At 37.6% G+C, this 10000-nt stretch overlaps 1 protein-coding gene across 8 annotated transcripts in view; it reads left to right on the top strand.

The window, feature by feature from the left end:
- LOC122254716 (fibrillin-3) overlaps positions 1 to 10000 on the top strand; it is a 120268-nt gene that overhangs the window by 89126 nt on the left and 21142 nt on the right. For all 8 annotated transcript variants that reach the window (XM_086550690.1, XM_086550667.1, XM_086550685.1 and 5 more), the window contains 17 exons: positions 1152 to 1247; positions 1429 to 1623; positions 1936 to 2184; positions 2750 to 2914; positions 3289 to 3462; positions 5099 to 5218; positions 5441 to 5563; positions 5790 to 6038; positions 6169 to 6288; positions 6505 to 6720; positions 6862 to 7034; positions 7362 to 7569; positions 7855 to 8024; positions 8134 to 8346; positions 8643 to 8904; positions 9287 to 9412; positions 9667 to 9739. In XM_086550690.1, coding sequence (XP_086406816.1) covers positions 1152 to 1247; positions 1429 to 1623; positions 1936 to 2184; positions 2750 to 2914; positions 3289 to 3462; positions 5099 to 5218; positions 5441 to 5563; positions 5790 to 6038; positions 6169 to 6288; positions 6505 to 6720; positions 6862 to 7034; positions 7362 to 7569; positions 7855 to 8024; positions 8134 to 8346; positions 8643 to 8904; positions 9287 to 9412; positions 9667 to 9739 — 2932 coding nt within the window. The remainder of the gene's footprint in view (positions 1 to 1151; positions 1248 to 1428; positions 1624 to 1935; positions 2185 to 2749; positions 2915 to 3288; positions 3463 to 5098; positions 5219 to 5440; positions 5564 to 5789; positions 6039 to 6168; positions 6289 to 6504; positions 6721 to 6861; positions 7035 to 7361; positions 7570 to 7854; positions 8025 to 8133; positions 8347 to 8642; positions 8905 to 9286; positions 9413 to 9666; positions 9740 to 10000) is intronic.

The raw sequence follows: 10000 nt of genomic DNA, 5'->3' as shown, positions 1-10000 counted from the left end.
GTGAAAGATATAGTAAGTATTTAGAGTACTCTGACGATAGATATGAAGAGCAAATATATTGATCTATTGAATTCTTATGATAATCTAGTGTGTGTGTGTGTGTGTGTGTGTGTGTGCTTGTTCATGGCTATGTGTATGCATGCATGTCTGTCTTTATCTTCATCAATTCATTCCATCGACAGAACCCTTATTTAAATTGTAAAACACCATCAGATATTGTTTGTTTTTTCTTAATATGGCACTTATAACCAAGCACCCTGTGTACTACTACTTTAAATTTCTTGCAGTAATAGCTACACAACTAGCATGTACTACAGTGCATTCTACCTAAACACGTCCATAATCAAAAAGTGGCCATGACATTTTAATGGGTCTCCTTATCTAAATGTTCTCTTAGCTGCTAGTTACACTTGTATGTTGTGTGCTCTGTAACTTATTTCTATAGTGATATACATGTCCCCATATTCCTCTCTGTTCCATTGTTGTTGCTTTTCTTTTCTCACTCTCTCTTTGCTTTTTTATATATATATATATATATATATATATATATATATATATATATATATATATATATATATATATATATATATAATATATATATTATATATATAATATGTATATATATATATATATACATATATAATAATCATATATATCTATATATATATATATATATATATATATATATATATATATATATAGTGTACTACTGTTTGGATACTATAGATAAACTAAATATTAACTTGTCTTCTTGATATCAGTTAAGGTAGTTTCGTGTTCAATGAAGTTAATGTTGGGTGTGGGAGGAATACAGGTTACTTTATCAAATTTGAATGAATTTTATTACATCCTAGACTTTTCAGTTGTTCATACTTATAGAGTTATACAACTACTGTGCCTCGGTTGGAGCATTAATGTCACTTTCTGATTCAACCACAAGATTTCACAACCTTGTTCGATGGGTTATCAAATGCCAACACTCCTTCGCCACAACTTCTTTTCCTTCACCATAGAGTACAGAATTTCTTATTACAACCACAAGAGTTTTGTTACAGCTTATGTCTGTATCAAGAAATAGGTATTCACTTTTGAGCTGTAATTTAAGTTGGCAAGCAGGCAGTCTGATAGTTAGAAGTTCTTACATTTCACAGCCGTGTGTCGTGAACCATGTCTTAATGGCGGAAAGTGTGTGGGACCGGATCGATGCGCCTGTGTTTACGGGTTCACTGGTCGTAGATGTGAAGCAGGTGAGCAATAATACCAATGTTTTTACTCGTGAAGTCAAATGAACCACTAATACAGAATTTTTTAGCAAAGATTCACTTTGTCATGATATTCATTCTTTTCTTTAACGTCTTCAAGAATTTATAGAATTCAACTAACATCAGAAAGCATGAGAATGAATACAGCAATGTTGTATTTTTCCAGACTACCGTACTGGACCATGCTTCACCAAAGTCCAGCATGATATGTGCCAAGGACAGCTGCCTGGAGTCGTTTGTACCAAGCAATTGTGCTGTGCCACGATAGGCAAGGCTTGGGGCCACCCTTGTGAACATTGTCCGTCTAGACTTGATTGTAATAAAGGTTTTCTGAAGAATATCCACAGCGGCGATTGTGTTGGTGAGTTGTTTTTATAACAGCGTTTGTTTGTCTACAATAAACTTTATAGGATTTTATTATATCAATCCCAGAAGATTATGGGTTAGGAGATTGAAACATTGTGGTAAATATTTGATATGTAAATACATAGATGTGTGCATATATATGGATTACCTTTTTAATTAATTTGTGATAGAAGTTGTATTGAATGTTACTTATAGTTAAACCATTCGTAAAAGAGGTACAATACATTTATCTTATAATTCCGAACTTTTTTCGCAATGAATAACAAGCGTCTTTCTCTTTTCCCTTCTTTCCTTTTTAACCCCAAAGACATCGATGAGTGTGAAGCCATTCCCGGCTTATGCGAGGGAGGTCTTTGTGTCAACAGCATAGGGTCTTTCACCTGTGAGTGCCCAGAAGGACAGGCACGGAACCCGGAGACCAATGCGTGTGAAGACAGAGACGAATGTGCTGAGGGGAACCAGTGCGAGAACGGCCGTTGTGTCAATACGGACGGGAGTTTCTATTGCAGCTGCAACACGGGATTCATTCCTAGTCAGGATCGGAAAAAATGTATTGGTAAGTTTCTTATTCATTCCCGTAAGTAAGTGGATTATTTGATGTGCTTGTAATAAGATTAATTGTAAATGTAGTGAAACAAATGAAATTAGGATTTTTTTTTTCCTGCTTTTGGTTAGTGTGATATCTTAGTAATGTTATGTTAGTAATCATTGATATTAATATTTGCAAAGGCTATTTACTACGCAAACAGTATAAGTGAGACTAGAAATTGATTTTGAAAAGGATTATCAGTAATAGATTTTATCTTATTTTCTTCATCACATACCTAGGCAAAATATGTTAAATTGGTAAATTGGTAAATCATTATTCGAACATTATTTGATATGAACTTTGTTTTCAATACAGAGAAAATGTTTGTAAAAGGGCATTTGTAGAGTATTTTTTTCCAGCATCTATTACTCAACTATAAGGAATCTGAGAAGTATTTATGAAATATAGATATCCAGCTTTATATACCAACTCGATTTTTTTTTCTTTTTTTTTTTTACTTCAACGGCAGCATCAGCAAATAACCACAAAATCCAAATATACAAATAAAACCTCCTTCTCTCCATATGCACAGATGCGCGCCAAGGATTCTGCTACACGGAAATCAACAGCAACAACCGGTGCAGAAAGCCACTAGCCATTCCCCTGACACGCCACGCTTGCTGCTGTGGCAAGAACATGGGCAAGGCTTGGGGTGAAGGACGCAACGACTGTGTGGCTTGTCCCATGCCCGGAGAAGGTACAGTGCGACTTCTTTGTAGGATGTGGGATTAGGATGGATTTAGGATGTCGCTGGTTTCGATCGTGACTGTATTTATTATTTTTTTCTTGTTATTCTGATGATGATTGTTGCTATTAATACTGTGGACTTACTGTAAAGACGAAAAGGAGTGTTAGTGTTGTTAAAGATAGCTATAGATAGTTATTTCTCTCCCTTTCCTGGCAGTGCTTGTCAGAATATAGACTTAAAAGCGAGTTATTCTAATACAATCCATAATCTAATCAAACATCATACCCACAATAATCCTCCTTTCTTGTGACTGGAATCTAGATTACATTCCTTTAAGAATTTTACCTTGAGACGTGACGCTGTAATCCCCCCCACACGTACAGAATTCTACCAGCGACTTTGCGAGCAGCCAGGGTTCCTGATGCCTGCTGTGGACGAGTGCACTCTGAACCCTGGGCAGTGCGGCGAGGGAGGTCGCTGCATCGACACAGCCGACGGCTACATCTGCCAGTGTTACGAGGGATTCAGCAACGTGCAGCCGTCAGACAGATGTGTCGGTGAGGCTTAATCCAGCTTGATTTCGGCTAAATCTAGCTTCATTTCGGCTAAATCTAGCTTCATTTCGGCTAAATCTAGCTTCATTTCGGCTAAATCTAGCTTCATTTCGGCTAAATCTAGCTTCATTTCGGCTAAATCTAGCTTCATTTCGGCTAAATCTAGCTTCATTTCGGCTAAGTCTAGCTTCATTTTGGTTAAATCTAGCTTCATTTCAGCCAAATCTAGCTTCATTTCGGCTAAATCTAGCTTTATTTCGGCTAAATCTAGCTTCATTTCAGCCAAATCTAGCTTCATTTCGGCTAAATCTAGCTTCATTTCAGCCAAATCTAGCTTTTCGGCTAAATCTAGGTTTATTTCGGCTAAATCTAGCTTCATTTCAGCCAAATCTATTTTTTCGGCTAAATCTAGGTTTATTTCGGCTAAATCTAGCTTCATTTCAGCCAAATCTAGGTTTATTTCGGCTAAATCTAGCTTCATTTCAGGCAAATCTAGTTTCATTTCGGCTAAATCTAGGTTTATTTCGGCTAAATCTAGCTTCATTTCAGCCAAATCTAGTTTCATTTCGGCTAAATCTAGGTTTATTTCGGCTAAATCTAGCTTCATTTCAGCCAAATCTAGCTTTTCGGCTAAATCTAGGTTTATTTCGGCTAAATCTAGCTTCATTTCAGCCAAATCTATCTTTTCGGCTAAATCTAGGTTTATTTCGGCTAAATCTAGCTTCATTTCAGCCAAATCTATCTTTTCGGCTAAATCTAGCTTCATTTCAGCCAAATCTAGTTTCATTTCGGCTAAATCTAGGTTTATTTCGGCTAAATCTAGCTTCATTTCAGCCAAATCTAGTTTCATTTCGGCTAAATCTAGGTTTTTTTCGGCTAAATCTAGCTTCATTTCAGCCAAATCTAGCTTTCCGGCTAAATCTAAGTTTATTTCGGCTAAATCTAGCTTCATTTCAGCCAAATCTATCTTTTCGGCTAAATCTAGGTTTATTTCGGCTAAATCTAGCTTCATTTCAGCCAAATCTAGCTTTCCGGCTAAATCTAGGTTTATTTCGGCTAAATCTAGCTTCATTTCAGCCAAATCTAGCTTTCCGGCTAAATCTAGGTTTATTTCGGCTAAATCTAGCTTCATTTCAGCCAAATCTATCTTTTCGGCTAAATCTAGGTCTATTTCGGCTAAATCTAGCTTCATTTCAGCCAAATCTAGTTTCATTTCGGCTAAATCTAGGTTTATTTCGGCTAAATCTAGCTTCATTTCAGCCAAATCTAGCTTTTCGGCTAAATCTAGGTTTATTTCGGCTAAATCTAGCTTCATTTCAGCCAAATCTAGTTTCATTTCGGCTAAATCTAGGTTTATTTCGGCTAAATCTAGCTTCATTTCAGCCAAATCTAGCTTTTCGGCTAAATCTAGGTTTATTTCGGCTAAATCTAGCTTCATTTCAGCCAAATCTAGCTTTTCGGCTAAATCTAGGTTTATTTCGGCTAAATCTAGCTTCATTTCAGCCAAATCTAGTTGGATTTTCTTTTACGGTTGTGACTGGATGTTGTTTGTGGCGATTTTTTTCCTTCCGTTATAAGGACTGCTTTTTTTGTTTTTTTTGCTTTGTTTTTGTTTTTCATTAATGGTGTTCATTAACAGATGTGGACGAGTGCCGAGAAGGGGCGTGCCGTGGGGGCCAGTGTTACAATACCATTGGCAGCTTCAGATGTCGCTGCCCCACTGGCTTCGACTTGTCATCAGATGGACGTACCTGTATTGGTATGTTGTGTTTTGGGTGTAATTAAATTCAGAAATCAGGATATATTCAGTCAGTTGATTTTTCCATGTATTACTTAAACTACAAATTTCATGCTTATATGTAGAGAAGCTGCTATCTGTATAATGTACAATCTTTAGTTTTGAAAATGTATTCTTGCATGCTCCAAATTTAATCGTAAAATCATAATTATTGAGGTTCACCCCTTTTCATCTTTTTGACAGATCACGATGAATGCAGTGAAACAGGCATGTGTGCAAATGGTGTCTGCACTAATATGGATGGATCGTTCAAATGTGTATGCAATGATGGGTACATTTTGTCCTCATCAGGCTTTGCTTGTACAGGTAAGGTTTTCGGCTTTATTTTGAGAACTGGAAGCATTAGTCATGTGAAACATTTTTCTTAGAACTATACATTTCTTTTATGTACTGTGAAGAATAGATTATCAATAATCTTATCATTTTGATGAATTCGTGAATGATTTCATTGTGACTTATACTATTCAAGAACCATGAAATACCCAAATTTCTCTTAAATAAGATGCTTAACAGTAGCCTATGCAATTTCCAGACATTGATGAATGTGAGGAGAATCCAAGAATTTGTTTATTCGGCCGCTGTGAGAACTTAGACGGTAGTTATCGCTGTGTTTGCAATGACGGTTACACACATGTCAAGGATGGCAGCTTTTGCACCGACGTCGACGAGTGCGGCGAGACAGGCATGTGTGACCATGGCTCATGCGTCAATATGGATGGTTCCTTCAAGTGTGTGTGTCATGCTGGGTACACCTTGTCTCCCAATGGGAAGACTTGTATCGGTAAGTTCCTTCGAGACATTTTGCGATTCCATGATATAGAGTTGAGTAGTTCCAAGCACTTTATCTAGAGTGAGTTACGTAGCAGCTAAAAAGATAATGCTACTCTGCTAAAGTATTTTTAACCTTTCAGACCTGGACGAGTGTGCCTCAGGGCCCTGTAAAAATGGTCAGTGTATCAATACTGAAGGGAGTTTCAGGTGTGAATGCCCACCTGGTTTCACCCTTGGTGTTAATGGTGTTACATGTCTTGGTAAGTTTCTTCAAGCACTGTTAGTTGGTTGTATATGACGCGCATAATCTTTCATGTTCTTTTACCAAATATTAATTTTCCATTAAACTGGCACTTAAATGGGTGATCTTTCATGTTCTTTTACCACATTTTAGTTTTCCATTAAACTGGGTGAAACCACAATTTACCTGATTCTATTTTTCCTACTAAGCCTTACAATCACCTCCATTCCTCTAGATACAAAACTGGACTTCTGTTACGCCATGTACCGCGACGGCCAGTGTTCCAATCCGTCCACAACGCCCACCACGAAGTCCGCCTGTTGCTGCTGTACAGTGATCTTGGGTCAGCCGATGGGTTGGGGGACACCATGCCAAGCCTGCCCACAGCCTGGTTCCCAGGAGTTCCTCGGCTTATGCCCACATGGATTTGGCATTACACACGAGGGTCATGGTATGCATGTAACTCAACTTTGATATATTTGATATTTTTTTCTCCTTTTTTTCCCTTGAACTAAAAATTGTTTTCACATTAGTGAGATATATTCAGTTTACGAATAATCTTCGCATCATGAAAGGATCATTTCTTACTCAGATATCAACGAGTGTGCTCTGAACCCCACCATTTGCCGCAATGGAGCTTGTGAGAACCTAGAGGGAGGTTATAGATGCATCTGTAACCCTGGCTACATGGTGGACGACAGCGGGCGGCAGTGTCATGACATTAATGAGTGTGCCATTGATAATCTCCTGTGTGATGGTGGTCAGGTACATGAGAGTCACATGATTTAAGAGAATTGGGATATTTTGATTGACTAGTATTGTATTGTCTACGCATAATCAGACCATATTTATAACTTATTTAGGGTAGTACTAAAACCATCATATTTTGAATATTATAGAGAAAGCATTGAATTTTGTTTTCATCTTAAAAAGATCATACTTATTTTGATATTTTTTATGTCATGACAGTACGTAACCTTTTCGCATCTTATTCACTCGTTTACATATATATAGGTAGAGTTACACCAGTGACTTTTCTGCAGTGAACTTGCAGAGATGAAAGTAAAATGATATTCCTCTGTGCATCGACAGTGTCGCAACACACCAGGAAGCTACCAGTGCATCTGTCCGTCTGGTACTCAGCTGAATCCCAACACCCATGTGTGCAGTGATGTGGACGAGTGCAATGAACTAGGCGAAGACGCCTGTGTTGGGGGCACCTGTGTTAACGTCATCGGTTCTTATAGGTGTGAATGTGATGAAGGTACTATTCTAGACTCCACTGGAAGATACTGCATTGGTAAGTGGTTGATGTTGTTCGTTTGTTTGGAAGTATATGTCCTTGATCTTTTGGTGTATTAGATTTCAGATAAACTTTTTTTCTACGGGTGCAATTGATATATATATATATATAAATATATTTATATATATATATATATATATATATTCGTTATTGTATTAATTTCTGATATTTCATGGATCTATTTAGCATTGCTATTCCTGACAGGTCATTAGATTTTCAAGTATGGAATACAGTTAATCATATTTTTGCACCATAGCGGTACCAATTGTCTACTTCCTCCAGATAATCGACGTGGGTCCTGTTGGACTAAGGTGAAAGATGGCAGATGTGAAAACAACATCCCCAAATTAACTCTCAAGTCGGAGTGCTGTTGCACCATTGGCAAAGCGTGGGGCTCACCTTGCGAAGTGTGTAACCCAGCTGATTGCGACTGTCCTATTGGTTTTGCCAAGGTACAAAGAACTCCTTTTTACCCCTGTATCTACAATGAAGATAACTGGTACAGTATGAATAGTCTGTTTCTTCATCTAATAGTATTTGCCTCTTCATTTCGCGACCTAGATGGATGGCAAGACATGCCAGGACATCGACGAGTGTCAACTGAACCCGGGAATATGCCAAGGAGGAGGTGAATGCGTCAATACAGAGGGATCCTTTACCTGCAACTGCCCTCCTGGCCTCACCCTGGACGACAGCAAGACTAAGTGTCTCGATCTCAGGGAGGAAGTCTGTTTCCTCGAGTACAGGAATGGCATTTGCACGAAGGAGCTTGAGGTATGTTGATTCCATCTGCACGTCTGCCTTAATTTGGAGGATTAGATTGCAAGGAATTTGGTTGTCGCTTGCCTGGGAACATACGATTTGTGATATTTTGGGGTATGAGGTTCCTTAGTTAATCACTGATAAAAGAGAGAGACATGCATCCCATTTTCAATTCTCTCTCTCTCTCTCTCTCTCTCTCTCTCTCTCTCTCTCTCTCTCTCTCTCTCTCTCTCTCTCTCTCTCTCTCTCTCTCTCTCTCTCTCTCTCTCTCTCTCTCTCTCTCTATTTCAATCTCTTCTGCATTCCAGGGTCTCTTCCGGAAATCAATATGTTGTTGCACTGTTGGCAAAGCTTGGGGCGAGGAATGCGAAGCCTGTCCACGCCCGGGAACTGAAGCGTTTGAAGAGCTCTGCCCGAAGAGCTACGGTTACGACGGCAGAAAAGATGTAAATGAATGCACGAAATACCCAGACATGTGTGAGAACGGCCGTTGCAGAAACTCCATTGGTTCTTTCTCTTGCCGTTGCAATCAAGGCTATGCTCTTGATGAGGATGGTGTCAAGTGTGTTGGTGAGTTAGTATTAAGAATGAAAATTATTATTGATTGATTGTAGAGTGAAACTGAAGATTCTCATGCTATGTATTCGCAGACTGTTTTTGAAATTATTTTATATTAGTTAAGTATTTTTTTTTATTCACTGCACTTTCATACACTACAACGATTCAGTGTTTTTTTAATTACATTAAGGTATTAGTAAACGTATATTTTGAAATAAGGCTTTTTATAAGAAAAAAATGAATAATAACTGTTATTTTAACAGCATATAAGAATAACAAAGCCAAACATCTCTATCAGTTTAGTGAAGTCATGAATATATCACACGCAGTATTAATGACTGACCATCAATACTCATTTAAATGATACTAATCAAATGTGCTTTTATGTTGACAGACATTGACGAGTGTGGAATAATGCGAGGAGTGTGTGGCAATGGAACTTGCCAGAACACTGCGGGTTCTTTCATCTGCGATTGTGATGAAGGCTTTGAGTCCACTATGATGATGCAAGTCTGTATGGGTGAGTTTTTTACTTCTATTGTTTTTAATTTGTTTTGATCCCTCGGAATTCTTGCAAGTTTATTGGATGACCTGATTCTGTTTGTCAATAGTATTGTGATTTTTTTTTCTTCTTTGATGTGATGATGTGGTTTGTTTGAGTATTGTTTTTGAGTTTGTTTGTTTTTTCTTTCTTTTTTTTAGTTATCTGAGTATTGTTTGAGTATTGACTTTTTTTTGTGATATGCTAATGTGCTAATATTGGTGACTTTACAGATATTGATGAATGCGAGCGAATTCCTGGTCTATGCCGTGGTGGACGTTGTATTAATACGCCAGGGAGCTTCAGGTAAGTGATTCATAAAAGCAATTCCTTTAGATTAAAGATGGTATATATATTGATAGATGTGATGTATGATGTTGATGACGATAATAGATAATGTAACTTGAAAAACTCATTAATTGATTCAGGTGAAGGTATTCACCCATAGGATATCATTAAGAAATGGGGAAACGGTAGTTGAATTGTCTTTAATGAAGGAATGACTGATATATGATACAAAAATAAGACACATTTATTAGTACTAAAGCAAGAGCCTCATAATGATCT

The sequence above is a fragment of the Penaeus japonicus genome, unplaced genomic scaffold (genome assembly GCF_977035675.1).
Source record: "Penaeus japonicus unplaced genomic scaffold, GWHDUDI00000001_assembly GWHDUDI00000002, whole genome shotgun sequence".
Taxonomy (NCBI): Eukaryota; Metazoa; Arthropoda; class Malacostraca; order Decapoda; family Penaeidae; genus Penaeus; species Penaeus japonicus.
This window is presented reverse-complemented; position numbering and strand designations above follow the sequence as displayed.